The sequence below is a fragment of the Myotis nattereri genome (genome assembly GCF_964212035.1).
Source record: "Myotis nattereri genome assembly, chromosome: 7".
Taxonomy (NCBI): Eukaryota; Metazoa; Chordata; class Mammalia; order Chiroptera; family Vespertilionidae; genus Myotis; species Myotis nattereri.
In genome coordinates, this window is record NC_138082.1 from 29,902,437 (window position 1) to 29,924,560 (window position 22,124).

Here is a 22,124-nt window from a genome sequence, read left to right on the forward strand (position 1 = left end):
CACTTCGGTTGGTTGCCTCCTGCATGCACCCCGATCTGGGCCAGGCCAGGGAGGAGCCTACAACCAAGTTGACTGGAATCGAACTCTTTGGTCCGAAGGCCGATGCTCTATCCACTGAGCAAACTAGCTAGGGCTTTTTTTTCTTTCTTTCTTTCTTTTTAACTAAACCTGTGTTAATAGCAAATCAGATTTTAACCCCCATTCACATATACCCTTAACACTTGGTCATAGATTCCCGGGGACATGTCAGCTGCTGCCTTGCAGGTGAGGAGCCTGTCAAAGTCATGTCTGGATTTAGTCCAAGCATAGAGCAAAAATCTTAATTGGCGAGAGACCCAGGCCTTGTTCTCTGCTCAGGAGTGGCCTGCGAGGTGTAGGGTGACTGGCAGGCAGGCAGAGGACACCTGCTTCTGCACGGCTCCTGCTGCCTACTGGTATTTCTCCCTGAAGTTCCTTCACTTTTGGCCAGGTTTTCAGTGACAGAACACAGGTCAGTACCGTGTGTGCAGCATTTATGTGGATGTACAATTTGGTATGTCAACATAACTGTATGAATATAAAATTACAACTCATTTGTTGCATTGATGCAAAATGTCAACAGCTCAAAAATGTCATGGATTGTGTTTTATCAACTAACAGATTCTAAAAGCTTATGGGTGTGCATAATGTAGATTCAACAGGAATCAGTGAGAACACACATTTGGCCACTGGAAAACTTTTAGTATCTGTATATAATACTGTAATATAAAAATAGATGCTAAAGGTAAATAATTAAAATGTTATTAATGTGTTGATCATTGTTAAAGAATAGGTTTAAAACATAGATTACTAGATTATTAAGGTATAATTATTTGCCTTAATAATTTGGGTGCCTTATTACCTGGCAATTATTATTTTTGCCAAAACATGAACAATATCATCGACCTAAAATCCTGCATCCTCTGGGGTGGAAACATTTGCCCTCTCCCCTCCTCCTTTCCTTGTTAGATCCTCATGACAAGCCATCAAGTGAAAATATGGCAATGCTTTGCTTCTCTATCTCTATTGACAGCTTTCATGGGGATGGATAAATCTGCTTTGTTTATGACACACCACTTCAGAGTGAAATGCCACAGCATTTTATAATCTTGCTCTTTCTCATCTTTCCAGTGAAAAGTGTTTCTACTGTTATCATTTACCATTGTAACTACCAAAGTAAAATATTGATTTTTTTATGTTTTATATGCTTTAAAGTTAGAACAGTTTATTAACGACAAATGTGAATATTTAACTTATAAACTAAAAAAATAAATATATTTTACCTAATATCAATTTCTATTACTGCTATTTTTGGCATATGTGCATTAAACCTTGGTTATATGGGATGCAAAATATTTTATTTTACTGAGTAGGCCCATGAATTTGGGTGAGATTATGATTTGGGACAGGGGTAGGGACAAATCATGAGTCACCATTTGTCATTGTTTTCCAAGCTCCTTTTACATGGTGGTCATCAGCCCTCATTTATTACCCCAAATAAACTTACAAGATGCTGAAGAATAATGTAAACATAAAACACTTGTGCAGCATAGTTTTTTCATCTGAGTTTTAAGGTAATGACCTTTATCTCCAGTTTGTGTTAAGAAAATATTATGAGAGAGGGTCCATGTTTTTCAACTTTGAACAGTTGGTTTCGACTTGAAATGTGTATCTTTAACTGGATGCAAAACATTATATAGACAAGGTACCACCATACTAAAGAAAAATGTGCATCCACAGTTAAAAACAAATGTCTATATTGTCATTTTACAAAGTACAATTATTGTCTTAGCTTTCCTGTTATTGTTTTCAAGTGAGATCATCTACACAATGGGATATCATGAGTTTGCCCTTGAGACATGGGACCTCTAGGGCTGGGAGCTACAGAGCAGGACTCCTAGTTTCCTGCTTATCACGTTCCCTCAAGCGCAGATCTCCATTCAGAAAAGTTGTTTTCAGCTGGGAAATCTGTTCTGTCCATCCAGAAACTGTTAGGATCATAGATCCATGGTCAAGACAAGTTGGAACACCCTTAGAAATAATAGCAGTTTCCATTTGAGTGTATACTGAGTACCAAGAAATAAACAGGTAGTAATCAATTTAATTCTTACAGAAAGCCTTGAAGGTAAGTGATATTATTTCTCTCTTATAGATGAGGAGTAAATAAACTAAGGCATAGGTCAAATTTGACCAGCTGCCTATTTCTGTATATAAAGTTTTATTGGGCCACAGTTCATGTTTATGTTCACAGATCATGTTCACACGATGACAGAGGGAGTCACAATATAGACTGTATGGCCTGCAAAGCTGAAATTATTCTGAGAGGACAAGTTAACTTTCCCAAGGTCTCATAACCAACAAGTGGTAAAGTTGAGATTCAGATCAATAGCTACAATCTCTATGTTCTTAGCCACAAAAGCACCACATCTCCTTTCACAGCCAACACCACTTTTGACGAGTGGGACTTGAAAAGGTGATGGGATTTGTCCAAGGTCACATTTGAAATAACACAGGAGAGGGCCTAGGACATAATACAAGAAACCATTCTAATCTAGTCGACCGGAGAATATTCTAAGCATTTTTCTTTTTTTTTTAAATTTATTTTTATTTCAGAGAGGAAAGGAGAGGGAGAGATAGAGCCCAATCGGTTTGGCTCAGTGATTGAGCATCAACCTATGAAGCAGGAGGTATGGATTCCCAATCAGGGCACATGCCCAGGTTTCGGGCTCGATCTCCAGTAGGGGGATCATTGATGTTTCTAACTCTCCCTTCCTGTATGAAATCAATAAAACATCAGTGATGAGAGAGAATCATGTGCCCTGACCAGGAATCCAACTGCCACCTCCTGGTTCATAAGTTGACGCTCAACCTCAGCCACACTGGCTGGGCAGAATATTCCAAGCTTCGATGAACTAAATTAGTGTCCATTTTTCTATAAAGTATCTTAAATTCATTTAAATAATAAGGAGCCTCTTCAAGATGCTCATATACTCTTAGAAAAATCTAAAATCTAAGTAAAGGATTGAGTAAAGGAATTGAATATGGTTTGCTGGTTCTTGCCCAGACTCAGTCCTCTCTTCTTCCTGCCACTGTCCTCCACTACCTTGTCTGACAATGGAAGAGGCTCTCAGTGCCACTCAGACCCTCTCTGCTTCTGATTGTTGGTCCACACACTTCATTTGTAATACCCTTAGTGCACTGCCAGTGGTCTCTGCTCCCCCGCCATGGCTCAGCTCCCCACTCTTTGGTGACAAATGCTGCTGCTTCTCAGTCTTTGCAGTTCAGCATCAGCATTCTCCCACCTCACTGCTCTCTGAACACTTTGATGTTGGAGACCTCCAGGTCACATAAGCCACACCATTATTATATTTAAGGGTGGATCATGAGCTTTTAAAAGGGAGTTTAGCTTTCTTAGCCATAACTGCACCATCTGAGCCTAAAGATGCTGAAAAAGTTGGCATTGAAATCTTAAAACATGATTCAAAAGGTATCTTTTCCTTGACTTTCTGAAGTCAAAATTGTACCTTTTCGGTACCTCTTAAAGTGTGGCATTTTGAGAGCAATCATTCAGAGTTTACAGAAAAAAGGAATTGAATTTTTTAAATGTGGATGTGATGAGCTCATTAAATGCCAAAAATTGATCATTAAAGCTTTTCAGACCAGCAATGCAAAAGCACTGAAGTACTCAGTAGGGTAAGAGACTACACTGGATTGCCTGCAGAAAGGCAGACAGGCCTGCAGCTGACACTGCTGAATGCGTGTGTGCTGGGTGGAGTGTCAGCAGAAGACATCACAGAGGTATGACTTTCTAATGACTCAGTGTCTTATCAAAGTAAAGATTTAGCTGAAGACATGAGGCTGAGTTAATATCTGCAGATCTTTACTTTTGTCTTCCAAACAGACAAATCAGTAGGTGTGTTTGGATTCATCGTTTTCTTGCATTCATTATCACACCAACTAATCAAAACTCCTCTCACGTGAATGCTTGGAACAGTCAACATACTGAATACCATTATTCATTCTCATGGTTGCAAAAGCAACCGTGGGTCAAACCCTGGTGCCTTAGTGTAAGCCAAAGCAGTGACAACATGTTCTGGAGGTCATGTTTTTCACTGCCATGTGCTTGCAGTCAAATAATGGCAAGATTTACTTAAGGATGTCCTGGTGAAACAGTAAAAATCACTGCATTCTATTCAGTCTTTACCTGAATCCACATCTTCTTTTTAATATTCCTTGTGGCAAACGGGGAGTACATATGCACATAGCTCATCTGCTTCTAATCCAAGCCCAATGGTCTTGATGATAAGCACTCGTGTACCTGAGGTGCAGCCTGAACTACTTTTTTCATGAAGTGCCATGTTTGTTTGTTTGGCAGACACGTTACTGAAAAGGAGGCTGTCACTTCAAGGAAAATAACTGCAGTACTTGTTGCCAATGGTACTATTTAAGCTTTCAAAAGGAAATTAGAATTTTGGAAAATGTATATCACCCTCCATGAGAAATAATTGAGAAATAATTCACATACCATACAATTTACCCCTTTAAAGTGGTTTAGATATATTCACAAATTGGTGCAATCGTCACCATTATCTAGTTCCAGAACATTTTCATCACTCCCAAAAGATACCCCATGCCCATTAGCAATCACTCCCCATTCCTGTCTCCTCTTGGCCTCTGACAACCACTAATATACTTTCTCTATGAATTTGTCTGTTCTGAACATCTATAATAATAAAAGTGTAATATGCTAATTAGACCAGACGTCCTTCCGGACGAAGCCGCGGTGGTGGGGGCCGAGGCAGAGGTGGTTGGGGTGATCAGGCAGGCAGGTGAGCAGTTAGGGGTGATCAGGCAGGCAGGCAGAGTGGATAGGGGTAATCAAGCAAGCAGGCGAGTGATTAGGGGTGATCAGGGAGGCAGGCAGAGTGGTTAGGGGCAATCAGGCAGACAGGCAGGCAAGAGGGATTGAAAGAGGATGTCTGACTGCTAGTTTAGGCCCGATCCTGGGAGGGATCGGGCCTAAATTGGCAGTTGGACATCCCCCAAGAGGTCCTGGATTGTGAGAGGGTGCAGGTCGGGCTGAGGAACCCCACCCCCCCCCCCCCCTGCATGAATTTCGTGCACCGAGCCTCTAGTTTCATATAAATGGAATTACAGAAAAATCAAGTGATGTTTTAAAATATTGTATGAAATACGAAAACATTTGGAAGATCTAAGAACTCAGTGAACCAATATTTTCCAATGACTTAAGCATTATGTTACAAAATCACAAATAGGTAAAGATCTATTCAAAGTGTGAGACAGATCAATAGATTTTAATGTAACATTTTACAAAAAGTTCACTGATATTATACTGGATTCCACACTGCAAGTAACCTTTAAGAAATACTTGTTGAAAACACACACACAATTATTTGGAAGGACTTAAATATCCCACCCCTTTCCAACTACATACAAGTATGAGGCTGAATTTTCTTCATATATGTCAATCAAAACTACACATTACAACAGAATGAATGCAGAAGAAATAAGAATCTAGTTGTCTTTTATTATGCCAAAGATTAAAGAAATTTGTAAAAATTTAAAACAATACCACTATTCTTACTAAATATCTTTGGGGAAAACATGGTTACTTTTCATAAACATGGGTTTATATTAACACAGTAGGCTCATTATTATTATTTTAAAGTTAATACATAAATATTGAAACATTTTCTGTTCCACTTTCTAATATGGTAAATACCAATAAAATACAGTCTACAAAAACAACGTATCTTTGGGTCTTCATTGTGCTTTAGGAATACAAAAGGGATCTGAGACTCAAGAGTTTGAGACCCCTAGTCTAGCCTTGGTAGTCTGTTTTTCAGTTGAAAAGTAGACACACTGATGATAGTTCTTCAGTCATCTTACTGAACCCCTATGTATTCTGTTATATTATTAATTACAGTTTCATCTGAACAGGTTACCAACTTTCCCTTAGCTTAGTTATCACTTTGTCACTTGTAGTTCTGTGCAACAGCAGCTTACTTCTGCATGCTCGCTAGACACAGGCACAGGCATCAGCCTGCCTTGTTCTTATGGAAGCCCGATTTACATTTGCTGATTGAAAAACTACCATGGAAGCAGAAAGATGTAGTAGAATAAAAATATTATACACTATGAGTGCTCTGAATATAGTAATTGGCCAGGATGTTGTATAAAAGCAAATAATCAATGAGAGAGAGTCAGGACAAGTATTTGAAGTTGATTGGAATGTTTTACTTGTAAATATGTTGATGATGTATCTCCAATCTTAGTGCACATAAGAATTGACTGATAAGCTTATTTAAAAGGCAGATTTATTGGCCCCATCCCCTAAGATTCCAATTTACGAGGTTTTAAGTAGCCTCAAGAATCTGCATTTAAAATAATATTGGCTACAAGTTTTAAATCGAAAGAGCATTATGTGCATAAGGAAAAAAGTCAGACCCGCCCAAGTCCCTAAACTTTGCTCACCAGAGCCGACCACTATTCATGTTTTCTTGTGTCTCCTTCCAGAAATGTTCCACACATATAGAGGCCCCGTGAGTAACTTTCTTTTGTTGTTGACAAAGTACAATTGCGAGTACATTATCTTGCTTTTTTCTTTTGGCAATCTATCTTGGATATTATTTTTCTATTTTATATATGGATATATCTTTAAAACAATATTTGCCTAAGTATCATATTTTATTTAACAGTTCCCTAATGATGGACAATAAAAATGTTTATGGTCTTTCATATAACAAACAATAAATAATAAAAAAAATTTTGTTCATCTGTCTTTGTCCATGTGTAGGAAAATATTTTAGAAATGCATTCTTTAGATTAAGAGGTGTGTGCATTTTAAATTTAATAGCTGGACTTGGCACTTTGGACACCCTGGGTGATTCTCTCCAGGTGGTTTTATGACCACACCTAATAAAAACTTCCAAGGGGGAAAAACCAAACAGATAGTCATCAGTTACACTTTAGGAGTTTTCCTTTTAAGGTAAAAAAATTCGAGATTTTATACAAAAACGCACCATCTTTAAACAGGACAACATTTATTTAGTTGTACATAAATTAAAATTACTTGGATACATGAGGGGGAAACTACGAAGCACAAATACACAGTTAACCTTTTATAATATCTTGAAAGGACTGAAAATAATAACATTTTAAACATGAAATAATACATGTGCTATAATTCTTTATAGCATTCTCTATTATTCTGTTGTCAACGTGAATATTGCAGGCAGATTTTACCCTATTTTTGTAAAATGAGAACTTCTGTGTGGTAGAAACCACCACTTCCGTAAAAACACTCAGTCAACAAACAACGGTACAAACTGAAGGTAAGCAGGTTTAACTTAGACATGATACTGAAGCCAGGTCATTGGATAAAAGTTGATATTTATGATTGCATAACCAGCAGTGTGAGCATCAGAATGCATTGGCTAGAGCACCATTCAAAATCTTGAACACTGCCTCCTGTTAATTTTGTGTTGTCAGAACATGAAAGTAATGAAGTTCTGTGGTCAGTTTTAAAACACGTTTTTCCATCTAACCATCCTAATTTTGTCATATATAGATTTAAAGAGAGAGAGGAAGAGAGAGAGAGAGAGAGAGAGAGAGAGAGAGCATTGCCTCAGCATTTCATATTACATTTATCAAAATAGAGAGCTGAGTTCGTTAACAGCAGCCAAAGCTGTAATGGTACTAAATAGGTCATTGTGTTGAACAAAATGGAGTGTGCCATGCCATTTATTAACTAAACTAATTTACAGGCAATTCTCGAATCATTGGAGGTAACATTGAGTGTGTATACTAGCCATGCTCTTGTTTCTCCTTTTCATTAGCTGCCTTTTATTATTATTGTTATTTTCGGGGCCCCTCTCACTGTGCAACCCCTCCCACTAGGCATCAGGGCAGAAAATACTGAAGATGAAACAAAGAGGAAACTTATCTCTATGCAATTACATGTCAACAGCTCTGAAGTGTTTCATAGAGTAAGACACTGAAACCGCCAAATTGGGCAGGGGGGAGCATTCTGTGTTTCTAATTACTAGTATCATTTCTGCCTCTAATTACCAAGGATAACTGAGAATGGTCTGTACTTACTCTAGATAAATTTGACCCAAGACACTGGGCAATGATGTTAGAGGATTTTTGTGTGTGATGAGCAAATTGTGAGTAGAAATTTAAACAGTTCTAAAATATGTGTAAACAAGTAAGGCAGCCAGAAATTTCAAAATGATTCTGGGAAGAACATTCTGCAATCTGAAAAATCTTTGGCTTAGAAAAATAGAGCTCTCAGATAAAAGAAGAGAATTTGATGTCATGGATCACAGTTATCTTCTGTAGGAAATAGTTCAGGAGACTGTTTTTAAACTGTGTATAGCTCAGCCACTGGAGAGGGGCTGTTTGCTACCACTACTCCAAGGTCAGGTGCACAGACACCCACACCAAGGCGGTTCCGTTTATTACACTTACAACCTCAGTCTTATATTCTGGATTTGTAACACATTTTACAAATGATTTAACCACCAACTTCATATCAACCCGCGATTAGTTCTCTGTTTTATTTACCAAGCATGGGAACTCAGAAAAAATTTTTTATAGGCCCCAGATAGTGCTCATAAACAAGAGGAGGATGATATGAACTAAAGTGCTTGAATCATAGCCCTTGATTTAGAAGTTGTGAGTACAAATACAACTTTCATTAAGGAAATGGTTACTTAGGTTTTGTCTTAAGATTCCGTGTATAACTGGATCTTACTGGATTAGGACTGATGGCAAATGCTTTTCTTGGAGGAAGATTGAGAAATTGTACTCCCGAGCTGCAGAATTCTTTCACAAAAATAGACATTTTTTCTTTAATTGTACTATATGTATTACCTTTGAAATTACAGCCTGTATTCATTTTACAGTGAGAGATCAATGGCTTCCTGTAACAATGAATTTCTGAAACCTAGTCATATTCTTGTGCTTAGAACCCCATTTATCTGTGAGCTTCCCAGAAGCATTTAGATATTTTATTGTCACTTTACACAGTTCAGGCAGACCTCAGAGATATTGCGGGTTTGGTTCCAGACCACTGCAGCAAAGTGAGAGTCACAATAAAGCAAGTTGCAACCTTTTTGCTGGTGGAGGGTCTTGCCTTCGATTTGTAAAAAACACGATATCTGTGAAAAGCAATAAAGTGAAGCGCAATATAATGAGGTCTGCCAGTAGTTGGGCTGAAAAGCTTTCATTCCTTGTCTCTGTTTTAAAAAGCTGTATCTAAAACCCTAGTCCCAGTGGATGGCGAGAGAAAACGGTTTTTATGAGGGCATTTCTACCAATTACTAATAGGCTGTCTTTGAAGGACATTGTCACCCCTACAACGCGTGAAGTCCTTAATACCATTCATTGCTTCTCCCCAAGTGGAAGAAGGCAGTGCTGCTCTTACATGAAGCAATGACGATGGCATTTACAAATGACAGTGCCAGTGACCGTACAAAAGCATTTTCCCACGATATGTCATTGGCTCCTCACAGCGACCAGGCGAGGTAGGCGTGAGAACCACAAGGAAATCTCACATGAAACATCACGTGACACTACACCTGTGTGCCACCCATGCATTTCTTTCTGGATTGTTCTATAATCTGAATACATGGTTGAATTAGTAAAAAGAGGATTCCTACCAGGTAAAGTAAACCACATATATAGAAGGAAAAATCATATTTTTGTGTGATGTCGTAGATCCACCCTACAAAACAAAAAAGAATATATTCAGTGTAAATTAAAGTCAACAACACAACGCAAGCACTTATTGTGACTATAAATATGTCTATAATATATGTGTATGTCATTTAATGCCTAAAACTTTTCCTCTAGCCCTTTTTAAGTCTGGGCTGTATGAACCAAAGTCCTCAGTACCTAGGGATGAGTGCATTTATCTTCTAAGCCTTGGGAACACTTTTTAAGGCACTATAACAGTAGCCTGCAGAACCCATGCTGGAGAATTCTTCTGCTCATAACCCTCGGGGTAATTCTCAGGCAGGCACAAAGCCAGCAATGAAAAAATGAATCTAATGATTTTGGTTTTTTACAAATATAAATACAAATCTTTCCCAAAAACGTCAAAAACAGTTTTGAAGAAATTTCTAGTGTATATCAAGAGGCTTACAAGAAGTCAGTTGGGCTTTCTGTCATTCTGAAGTGTATGAGGGTAAACATCCATTTCAGAAAGAATTACATTTCCCAGGTTCTACAAAATTCATATTTACAGCTATAAAACTTTATACTTATGAAAATTTAAGTTGCCAAATAGATAGCCTTAAACGCCGATTTTATCAGTTCCTTTTAAATAATACTCTAATATTGTAATCTAATACTTTCGGATAATAATTTTACTGGTCACTCTATAAAATACTACAGTATTTCATTGATTCTAAGATACCACGAATTACATTATTTATTTCTACGTTATGTATCAATAAGAAAGACATATCCTTATCAATTAAAATATGACTCAATGATTTGTAGGACTTTGTAAAATGCATTCTGATTTTAGAGATGTTAAACATGAAAAAGAGTCTCAGAAACTATAATACGTTTCTTTCTCTTCAGTGATTAATTCTAAGAGTCAGTCACATGCCATGGTCCCCACATAGCCAACAATGCAAACAGAGGAGTAAGCCACACACAAAAATTTTATTTATGGTAAAAATGTAAGCATAAGCATTTGCCTTTTCCATTTCAAGTGCATTAATTAGCAAAGGCATCAGAAAAATATAGTGATTTAATGACCAAACACAGCATTTCATGGCCACATTTCAAAATATGTTTTAAAAAAATATATTACTGTCAAATGAATGCACATATGCAACTTAACCTTCTCCCACCAACAAATAACTACACGAAAGTAACTGTTAAAGGAGGAGCCAGCACCTCCGACTTCCTGGTAGTTCTCCATATCATGTTGTTTACTGTATCTAGTGCACAGTGGATGTGCCTGGATCAGTCATGGTAGTCATAAAGAAAAACAAACACTAACAGCATTAAAAATTATAATTTTTAACCACCCCAAAGCTATGAATTTTGGATATACTTTAAGAGTTAACCAAGTTTTGCCGAAGCCGGTTTGGCTCAGTGGATGGAGGGGTCCCGGGTTCGATTCCGGTCACGGGCATGTGCCTGGGTTGCGGGCACATCCCCAGTACGGGATGTGCAGGAGGCAGCTGATCGATGTTTCTCTCTCATCGATGTTTCTAACGCTCTATCTCTCTCCCTTCCTCTCTGTAAAAAAATCAATAAAATATATTTAAAAAAAAATAAAAATAAAAAAATAAAAGTTAACCAAGTTTTGAGTTTGTCATTTGATTAAAAAAAAAGAAAATATCAGACTCTTTCCACGTGGCTTTGTAAAATGCTCTATCGTCTTAATCTCCAATTTGAGACAAGAGGAACAGAAAAGATTAGATATATAATCCGAAAATAATGACTCTGCCTCAGAACTAAATCAGAAAGGCGCACTGACATATGAACAAAACAAAACAAAACAAATGAACAAACAAAAACTTCTGCTCAGTGTCGACACTTGGCCACCGTGGACCACTGTGAATCATGACCAATGAATGAGTCCTTTGCAGATAACGCAGAGAAGTCTGTACATGTAAGTGGAGTATACACACAACGGAACTATCCATAAGCGGCCATTTAAAAACATCAGTAACTGTAAATGAGGTTCTCATACTCCACTCATCCCAGAGGAAAGATGACCTTGTAATTTTAATAGTTAAATCTTCACTTTTCATATGATCAACTGACAGAACAGAAAATGATGGCTCTAAACAACACTGATAGCTGCAAGGAGTTGCTGAAATACCATTGCTGCTTAGCACAGACCTCAAAATAGGACAAAATCCTAACTGGCTGGAAAATTAATTTGTTTTTAGTTCAGATGATTTACTTTTTGGGTGAGTGGTTAATCTAAGTTCCAAGGCTCTTTGATGTGTTCTTCCCACCGCTCTCCCTTACTGCCCTGAGCTGACCACAAGCACAAGCCATACTAAATATTTTGAAGTTTCAAACACATTTATCTTGGCTCCTCCTCTGTACATGTACTATTTATTCCCCCTTCTGGAGGGTATAATAATAAACACCATCACCCTTGGAATATCCTCACACCTCCTTCCCACCACACCAGGCCCCCTCTTGTCTCTGCAGAGTACAGAAAACATCTGCTAAGTATCTTATATAATAAAAGCCTAATATGCTAAGTGTCTGGTCGACCAGTCAGCCGTTCAACCAATCAAAGCGTAATATGCTAATGATATATACTAAGGCCACTCAACCGCTCACTATGATATGCACTGACCACCAGGGGGCAGACGTTCCAACTGGTAGGTTAGCTTGCTGCTGGGGTCTGGCCCAATTGGGACTGAGTGAGATGGGCCAGCCACACCCTGGAGCCCTCCCGTGGTCCCTCTCTGGCTGACCAACTTCCTGCGTCCCTCCCCAGCCCTGATTATGCACCGCTGGGGTCCCTTGGCCTGGCCTGTGCCCTCTTACAATCTGGGACCCCAGTATTTAAAAGTTACTTTTTTTAAAAGTACACCCAACTTCACCAAACAACAATACAAATTGGAGGAATAGTCCCCAATTTTATGTTGGATTAATCCCATAGGTTTCTCCAATTTACCTTTAAGATTTCTTTTTAAATGACTCTGGATCCTTTAATCTTTCTTTGGCACCTCTAGTTTGCACTCAACTCAGTTCTGAGTCAAATGTAAAGCAAGTCACGAGATGCTGTACTTGACCACGTGCTTTGACCCAGCAAATGTGGACAAAACTCTTCAGAAACCAGAGGTTTCAGACAAGCTGTCCTTAACCATCTCTACCTACAGGTCTAATCCTGGTTCCTTGGTTTGCAGCCTGGGATCCTTGGCAACTTTGGATCCAACCATCAATTCAAATCAACAGCTTCAAAGTAAAATCTGGTTCCCTATAAAATTACATTTCCTTTTCATCTGAGTTTGTCAAATGATGAATGACAGCTGTTTTTCTTACTTATTAAATGTTTTCCCAGCTTTTGGTGGAAAACATTGCAAATTGTTATTAGGTGTTATATTTCAAGCAATTGGAGGAAATATGTGTAGCTTCTTGGTCAGTCAAATCTGTTGGCTGAGTTTTGCTACATTTTACACTGGAAAAATTTAGAAAAGTATCTATTATTATTACATCTTTAAAGGAGAAGAACTGAATGCCCAGCAATATTATAAATGAATTAGACCAAGAAATTCATGCGGCTAAGTGACATGGTGAAAATATCTGTTCAATGTCTTTGATTATACATTCTTCTCCTTAATGGAAATGTGTGATTGCTACTAAATTGTACCAGAATTTTTGATGCCAGTTGAAACTGCTTTGCAAAACGAAAAACACATTCATTTCCAAACCCATTTTTAAAAGGTGATGTGAACAGTAATTTACCTTGTAGCAAATCCAGCTAAGTAATTTCTAGCCCACCTGAAACTTCTAGCAAGATTTTAATGTTATTGAGTCGCTCATATTGCCAGTCACTTCTGAACTACAATGCATAAAGGCTGGGCTTGCATCTCACTGCAGGGTTGGCTTCTTGGCCAGGAAAGCCAATGACTTAGACACAATGCGGTTAGCCAGTGATGTGTTCAGTGTTCCTTAGTGCATTGGTTCGGTGGAAGGAGAAGAAACAAACAAAAAGAAGCAAAGTCCTCTTTAGGCATCATAGCATTGATTTTAGAGTCTCCGTAGCAGCATGTGACACACCTTCATAGAAGGTTCTGAACCATAAATACATGGTTTCTACCATCGTGGTGAGTCATATTCATCTAGAGCCCACTTCTAGGGAGGAACCTTGAAGCAGGTAGAGATAATGCCTGATGACTAAAGACTGGGTATAACTAACTCCCTGGCTTCTTCTTCATTTTTTTAATAATATATGAAGCCTTTTTAAAGATTTTAATTTAATATTTATTGATTAGAGAGAGAGAAAGAGAAATATCAATCGGTTGCCTCCTGTACCTACCCCAACTGGGGATTGAACCCCTAACCTGGGTATGTGCTCTGACCAGGAATCAAACACACCACCTCTGGTGTATGGGACGACACTCCAACCAACTTAGCTACCCCGACCAGGGGACTCTGCCTGTCTTCTAGTTGCAATTCCTTTTTATTTCACTCAAGAAAGTGCACTAGAATTCAAATGTGTGAGGACATGATCAGAGGAATAGGACAAGGAAACCAATCTGGCAAATTTTGGTGCTTTAATTAACGTTGATCATGAATTACTTATGCAGCACCTCACAGCTGTGTTGTGATGCTGCTCTTGAAATCTGGTGGTCAGTATAAAAATAATCCCAGACTGACCATTGGAAGCAGAAAGTACCTGTGGATCATGCAAAGGACCATCAATGACAGATTCCATTTCCACATACACTATATATGAAGGACCTCCAACAAGAGGGTAGGCGAGCCACAATAACCCTGTCCCCTTAATGGATATTTCAGTTTAACATCTCTGGAAAGTACCATTGGTTGACTGATCCAACACCCAATCCCAATTCTTTTCTCTTTTTCTTCTTCTTGTACAAAGGCTGAAAAGAAACTACTCCAATTCTCATTCCCCCTAGAAGCTTAGGCTAGCTGTGCGACACAGTTCTGGCCAATTAGATATAAGTAGAAGTCTGCTGGAATTGAGTCTTTCCCTCCTCCCTCCTTCATATTTAAATGAGAATGTTGTGGTGGAGCCCTATCATTTAGTCCCACTATCATCTAGTCCCAGGACTCTAGATTTCTGGTTACATGACACAATTAAATCTCTGTTTAAGCTACCATCGGCAGGGTGTTCTCTTATGGCCAAAGGCTTCCCTAACTGATAGAGAATTCTGTATAATGATATCAATGAGCAAGTCCAGACTATTCAGCTGACAATAGTTTGTCACCTAGAAATACTGTATCTGCGTCTGTGCATAGGCAGAGAAGAGGAGCAGCCTGACCCAGGAGACCCTGTAGATAGCCTTCAAATTTCCTAACGTGATTCTTGGGCCTTAACTTTAGTCACCCAGTTGCCAGTGCTATTAGCCATGCAGCCAAAATTCATGACTTCTTAAACTTCAAATTCTGATGGGGACTTAAATATGGGTGTGTCACCATAAGCCAGGGGTGGGCAAACTTTTTGACTCGAGGGCCACAATGGGTTCTTAAACTGGACCGGAGGGCCGGAACAAAAGCATGGATGGAGTGTTTGTGTGAACTAATATAAATTCAAAGTAAACATCATTACATAAAAGGGTACGGTCTTTTATTTCAATAGTTTTATTCATTTCAAACGGGCCGTAGTTTGCCCACGGCTGCATAAGCCTTCCACCAGTGGGTTCCTAGGACAGGCAATAACTGTAGGATATATACAAAGAGGGGGAAGGAAGGGATGGGGGAGGTTTTGTCCGGTACCCATGGGTTCCCTATCCACTGGGAAGAGGTATTCCTGCAGAGGATGTGAGCAGGGACATGTGAACAGTTGAGGTTCTACCGGGTTAGTTTATAACACTGCTCACAACCTCTGGCAGCTATGATAATTGCCGCCAGCCCTGGCCTGGTCACCGTGATGGCCATCTCCAGACATTTGGCCTCAGTCCCTGACTTCAATCCTTAGACACAGAGTAGACCCTGTCATCTTTCCCCAGTACCTGGCCTCTTGGGGATTGAGTCTACCTTCCCAACCCTTATGTGCCTTTCCACAAAGTGTAAACCCTCCCCATAAGAGGCTGCAGAGAGGTACTTGGCCTGGCATAGGACTTCTGGTATGCCTGTTGCAAAAAGCAAACTTTCTGTTGAACTGAGGTGAATACATGTGAGAGAACTTATGTTAGATGTCTGGCAACTAAACCTGAGGTAAGCAGAATGCTCCAACTCTCCCCAAATACCCAAGTCTCAATCCCTGGAACCTGTGAATGTTACCTTATGTGACAAAGGGGATTTTGCTGATGCAATATGCTAAAGGCTTTGAGGTGGGGGATTATCCTGGATGATCTGGTGGACCCAGTGTAACCATAGGTGTCTTCATAAGTAAAAGAAGGAGGCAGGAGAGTCAGAATCAGAGAGAGATGAGAAGATGTTGTGCTGCTGGCTTAGAGGTTGGAAGAAGGAACCAGGGGCCAAAAAAGCAGGCAGCCTCCAGAAGCTGTATAAGGCAACAGATTCCTCCTTAGTTCTGCTGACACCTTGATTTTAACCCATTGTGATCCAATTTAGCCTGACCTCTACAACTGTAAGATCATAAATCTGTACTGTTTGAAGCCACTACATTCAAGGCAATTTATTCCAGCAGCAATAGAAAACTACTACAGGGCTAGATCCAGCCCATAGATGTGTTCTGCTGGATTTACACTCTTTTGAAAATCTGGAAATGTCACCTAAGTGCCCCAGTCTTACTTTCTCTTGGGAGACCTCCCCCCACCTCCCCCCAACAATAGAAGATCAGACAATAGTTCTCCATATTGCTTGGTGACAGAAATCAGCTGGAGCTGGGGAGAGGCTGCCCCCTTCAGTCCTGGCGGGGCTCTGCACTATCCTGTTGTCTATTCACTTGACCGCTGGCAGCTTACTTTGTAGATAAGGATCAAAAGTTCATGTGCATTCTACATGAAAGAATGACCTTTACCTTGTTGAAATGTATAAGTGAGAAATTTGGGGGCAGGAATGAAAAGGAGTAAGAGGCATGTACACAAATGGAAACTTCCTTCTTATTTACCTTGGACTTCATAACATCGATGAGAACACAACCTAACAATCTACATGCACTCTAAGCTTTAAAACCTTGTATGGTTGCCTGACCAGAGTGGCTCAGTGGTTGAGTCGACCTATGAACCAGGAGGTCTGGGTTCGATTCCCCATCAGGACACATGCCTGGGTTGTGGGCTCGATCACCAGTAGGGGGCATGCAGGAGGCAGCTAATCAATGATTCTCTCTCATCATTGATGTTTCTATCTCTCTCTCCCTCTACCTTCCTCTCCGAAATCAATAAAAAAATAAAAGTAAAATGAAATGAAATAAAACCTTGTGCAATTACCTGCAAACGGTGGTCCCAGCAATGCAGAGATGCCGTTAGCACAGATGATGATGCCATAGGCATTGGCCAGGTGCTCAATCCCCACCAAGTCTTCAGTCACTACGGGCATTAGGGAGAAGTAACCGCTGGAAAAGCCTATCAGAGCGCAGATGACCGCCAGGCTGGCATATGTGTGCATCAGTGGCAGAAGGAAAATACTGAGCACAAGGGTGAAGTTGGCCATCAGGAAGACATTCCAGACGCTGATGCAGGGCAAGTCCGCCACGATGCCCAGGATCACTTTTCCAAAGATATGAACTATTGCTATAATTGACGTCAGAGGGAAAACGTCGTTTTGCTCTGATAAATTATACAAATTGACTATTTCTGGGAGGTGAATGAAAGGGATGACAAAGCTGCTGTATGCAAACAGAGCCCAGAAAATAAAGGCTACAAACACCCTATTAGTAAAGAGTGAGGCTGCTCCAAAATAGCCGGAGTACCATTCCTGGAAGCCCTGCCTGACCCTGAGGGTCAGCTGGCTCACCATCTTCAGCATCCGAAAGGCGCACATGTTCTTCCTGTGCCCGGCCTCCTCGGGGCACGCCTGGTCTGCAAGGTCACCCAGGGTCTCCTCGCACCCGGGACTGCCCTCCTTTTCGTCTGCCGTGCCCAGCTGTCCACTGGACTTAACCGATTCCGTGGAGTGGGCAGGGGGGACTTGCGGATCGCTCCCTGCTGGGTCCTTTCCCTCCTTCCCAGGAGAGAGGGGCCTCATGAGCGCCCCGCAAACACACAGGTTTAAGGAGACGGCGCCTTGGATGAACATCGCGTTCCGCCACCCATACTCCGCGCACAGGTACTTGAGCAAGACCGTCATGAGGAAGGTGCCAAAGCCGGTCCCCGTGGTGCTGAGGCCCTGGGCAAGGGCGCGCCTTTTCTGAAAGTATCTGCCCACCATGACCACGGCCGGCAGGTAGGCCATCCCGCTCCCAAAGCCTGCGCAGTTGAAAGGGGAAGAAAAAGCACACAGCTCAACATAAATGGCCATCTCCAGAACTGGCAGCATTTGAAGATCATCTGCATTGCATTATCCTTGTCTCTATGCTATTTAAAGACATCAACTAATACTTGTTAAAAAATAGCTCAGTGGGTAAGTACCAAGAGGGTCATCCCCAAAGTTTCTAGCCCATCAGTTCCCCCAACGAAAGGTGGAATTACCGGTTGCTATGATGTACACTGACCACCAGGGGGCAGATACTCAATGCAGGAGCTGCCCCATGGTAGTCAGTGTGCTCCCACAGGGAGAACTGCTCAGCCACAAGCCAGTCTGATGGCTGGCAAGAGCAGCAGCGGTGGTGGAGCCTCTTCCATCTCTGCGGCAAAAGTAAGGATGTCCCACTGACGGTGCAGGCCCACTCTGCAGTCGGACATCCCCCAAGGGCTCCTGGACTGTGAGGGGCACAGGCCGGGCTAAGGGACCCCCACCTGAATGCACGAATTTTGTGCACTGGGCCTCTAGTATAGTATAAAAGAGACTCTAACCAATATCACATGCCAAGGTTGAAGACTCCCCAGTTCAGCATCATTTAAGAGTTTCAGAATTACTTGAATTTGGAAGGAGACCAGAGCAATCATACATGAAAATACAATCGAAATTACTAGTAATTGAGTGCCCATGATAGGCCAGTTGCTTTACAGGCTTTATCTGATTTAATTTTCAAAATAACTCTGAAAGCTAGCTGTGGTTATAAAAGGGGGCGTTGAACCTCATAGAGCAGTGATGGCAAACCTATGACACGCATGTCAGAGGTGACACGCGAACTCATTTTTTTGGTTGATTTCTCTTTGTTAAATGGCATTTAAATATATAAAATAAATATGAAAAATATAAGCCTTTGTTTTACTATGGTTGCAAATATAAAAAAATTTCTATATGTGACACGGCACCAGAGTTAAATTAGGGTTTTTCAAAATGCTGACATGCCGAGCTTAAAAGGTTCACCATCACTCTCATAGAGATTAAGTTACTTTCCCAAGACCCCTTAGCTGGTAATTGAAGAATCCAGTTGGAATTCAGACCCAATGTCAGAGCCTTTCTCCTGTCCACGCTGCCTCTCACCCTACACTGCTCATCCCCTAGTGGCCAGTAGGTAGCTGCAGAAGGATTTTGATTATTTGTGTGCATTGCTTATAACCTGACCTCTTCTCCCCTTTTGCTAGACTACAAGCTCCATGAGGGCAGGGATGTGTTTGGTTCACTGATGGGCCTAGAGCCCTCTCTCTAGAGTGCTCTGTGTGTCTAGATTCAATGCCTGGCATTGTTATAACAAACAAAAAAAAATGAAATAAAGTTCTATGGGAAGATAAATAGTCACATTTAAAAATAATAGCTACCTTTTTCATTGGAGATTAATTTTATACTTCCACAGTTAAGGTACAAAAAGCTCAGCTGCAAAATAAGTGTATCAGTGGTCACTATAGAAAAAAATTATTTGTTAAAGAACCAAGAAATTATTTGATATTAAATATTGTGGCACAGAATTATTGTCCTCCATAATGTTTTGAAAGCAAATCCTGAATATGTCATTTTCATGTGCAAAGATTTTTAGTATAAGTCTCTAAATATTTATTATGATTCAACAATGTAATCTTATCATTATCTATCTGAAAAACGAGCAATTCTTTAATATCATGAAATATCCAGAAGGTTTCCATACTTACATTTGTCTCATAAATGAGTACATTCTTTAAAAACTTAATTGGTTAAGTCAGGACCTAGTAAGACCTACACATTGCTATTTGTTGATTTGTATTTTAAGCTTCTTCCATAATTAGCACAATTATTACATGAACTTATAGGACAGGACTTGGGATGATTATTCTGGCTCAAGCCATGCATCAGTCAAAGCTCTGCAAATGTCCTGCCCTGTGAAGGACCCTGGAACAATTACTCACCGCACTTAGGTTTAGAGGATGGACTTATAGCCCAAGAGGTGGGTGGAGGAAGGAGGCTTAGAAGGGAGAGAACGTCCTGTGGTTCAGGTCTGTGTGGTGGGAGAAAAGGTGTCTTCAGAGCCAGGTGTAAGACAAGGGAGCTCCAGCAAAATTGAAGAAATTTGTCCAGACTCCCATGGCTAAGTAAAATTGCTCAAACAGACATTAATTTTCTGCTTAGTAAGAGAATACTCCTATGCAATTTTAATTGCCTAGGTGTTAAAAATAAAAATGCAGCCAGACTCAGTGGTTATTGGCTCAATCCCAAGTAGGGGGCATGCAAGAGGCAGTCCATCGATGTTCCTCCCTCATCCATGTTTCTCTCTCTCTCTCTCTCTCTCTCCCTTCCTCTCTCTCTAAAAACAATAAAAACATTTTTTTTAAAAAAAGATACAAAACACCCGAAACCGGTTTGGCTCAGTGGATAGAGCGTCGGCCTGCAGACTGAGGGGTCCCAGGTTCGATTCCGGTCAGGGGCATGTACCTGGGTTGCGGGCATATCCCCAGTAGGAGATGTGCAGGAGGCAGCTGATCGATGTTTCTCTCTCATCGATGTTTCTAACTCTCTATCTCTCTCCCTTCCTCTCTGTAAAAAATCAATAAAATATATTTAAAAAAAAAAGATACAAAACAATCTGTCTGAAATGCTTTAAGGAATGAAGGATACCAACAAAGTTTCTTTCAAACACAAACTGTATAGCGATACAAATATATATCAATCACCTGCCTTTTGCAGTATATTTTTACATCTAACTTTTTTCTTATAAAGGGGCTAGATTGCCAAGCAGCTTCAACATGCCCCACTAATGACAGCCCAACAGCATTTGGCTCATTTTAATCGAACTGAGTTAGTTAATTTTTTCACTTAACTACAGATATATAGGGGGGGAGGGAGGTGGGTGAATGTATTTTCAGAGACTCTTTCTTTGGGTTTTTCCTGTATAAAAAATGAGAGCAATAAAGTGTCTCAAGAAATACTTTTCTGCCGAAACCGGTTTGGCTCAGTGGATAGAGCGTCGGCCTGCGGACTGAGAGATCCCAGGTTCGATTCCGGTCAAGGGCATGTACCTGGGTTGCGGGCATATCCCCAGTGGGAGATGTGCAGGAGGCAGCTGATTGATGATTCTCTCTCATCGATGTTTCTAACTCTCTATCTCTCTCCCTTCCTCTCTGTAAAAAATCAATAAAATATATTAAAAAAAAAAAAAGAAATACTTTTCTTTCAAAGCCTTCTAATTTTCTTCCTACTTCTTTGGATCTATAAACATTCATTGAATAAATAAATGGATGAATGAATGAATGAATAAATAAATAGATATTTGAGGATCAATAAGCAATTAACTGCAAAAAATAAAATTCCATTTAAACAAAGAATGTAACAGAAATCTCTAAATGATGAGAATACGTCTCAAGTCCTGGCTATTAGAATCAAGTCATAGTCCATATAACCAAACACCACCAGATCAATTTCACAGGGGGGTCCACATGTCTGCTCAGAGACCCCAGTGTGTCTCAGTCTCAGCAGAAAGAGTGTTTATCTCCTTACCTATAATACAAAAATCCCGTTCGAGCTCTACTCATTGGATTGTTATGAGGAAAAGTTTCTAAAAAAAGTCTGTAGTCAAAAAGAAAGTCAGCTGGATCTGGTTCATTTAAGAACAACTGTACCAGAAAGAAACTACTTCTTATCCATGTGAATCCTGCTACCTGTTGATAAAGGAAATTATGGCTGGGAAGATATTTGTCTGAATGAATATGCAAACCGTGCTGCTTGGCAGCCAATTTTTACCTCTCCACTGGGGACTACCACTCTAACTGTGCTCTAGATTTGCTTCTTAGGTCTCTACATGTAGATGGGTTTTGCTGCTACGTCATTAATTTGAACAGGGCTGAAAGCCAAAATGATTATTCTGTGATTCATGCTTAATTCTGCAGTTTTTAAGTGAGAATGTTATTAATTTCCTGAATATTTCACCTACATCCGTATTTTTACCCCCCCTTTCCTGTACTTATAAGAGAAAGCATAGCGCTTAG

At 40.1% G+C, this 22,124-nt stretch overlaps 1 protein-coding gene across 1 annotated transcript in view; it reads right to left on the reverse strand.

Annotated features, from left to right (window-relative positions):
* Nucleotides 1–7,058: 7,058 nt before the first annotated feature.
* Nucleotides 7,059–22,124, reverse strand: part of SLC16A14 (solute carrier family 16 member 14) — a 31,581-nt gene continuing 16,515 nt past the window's right edge. Inside the window, exons 4-5 of the mRNA XM_081096222.1 lie at nt 17,115–18,092; nt 7,059–9,769 (exon numbers count right to left, since the gene is read on the reverse strand). Coding sequence (XP_080952348.1) covers nt 9,618–9,769; nt 17,115–18,092 — 1,130 coding nt within the window. The 3' untranslated portion in view covers nt 7,059–9,617. The remainder of the gene's footprint in view (nt 9,770–17,114; nt 18,093–22,124) is intronic.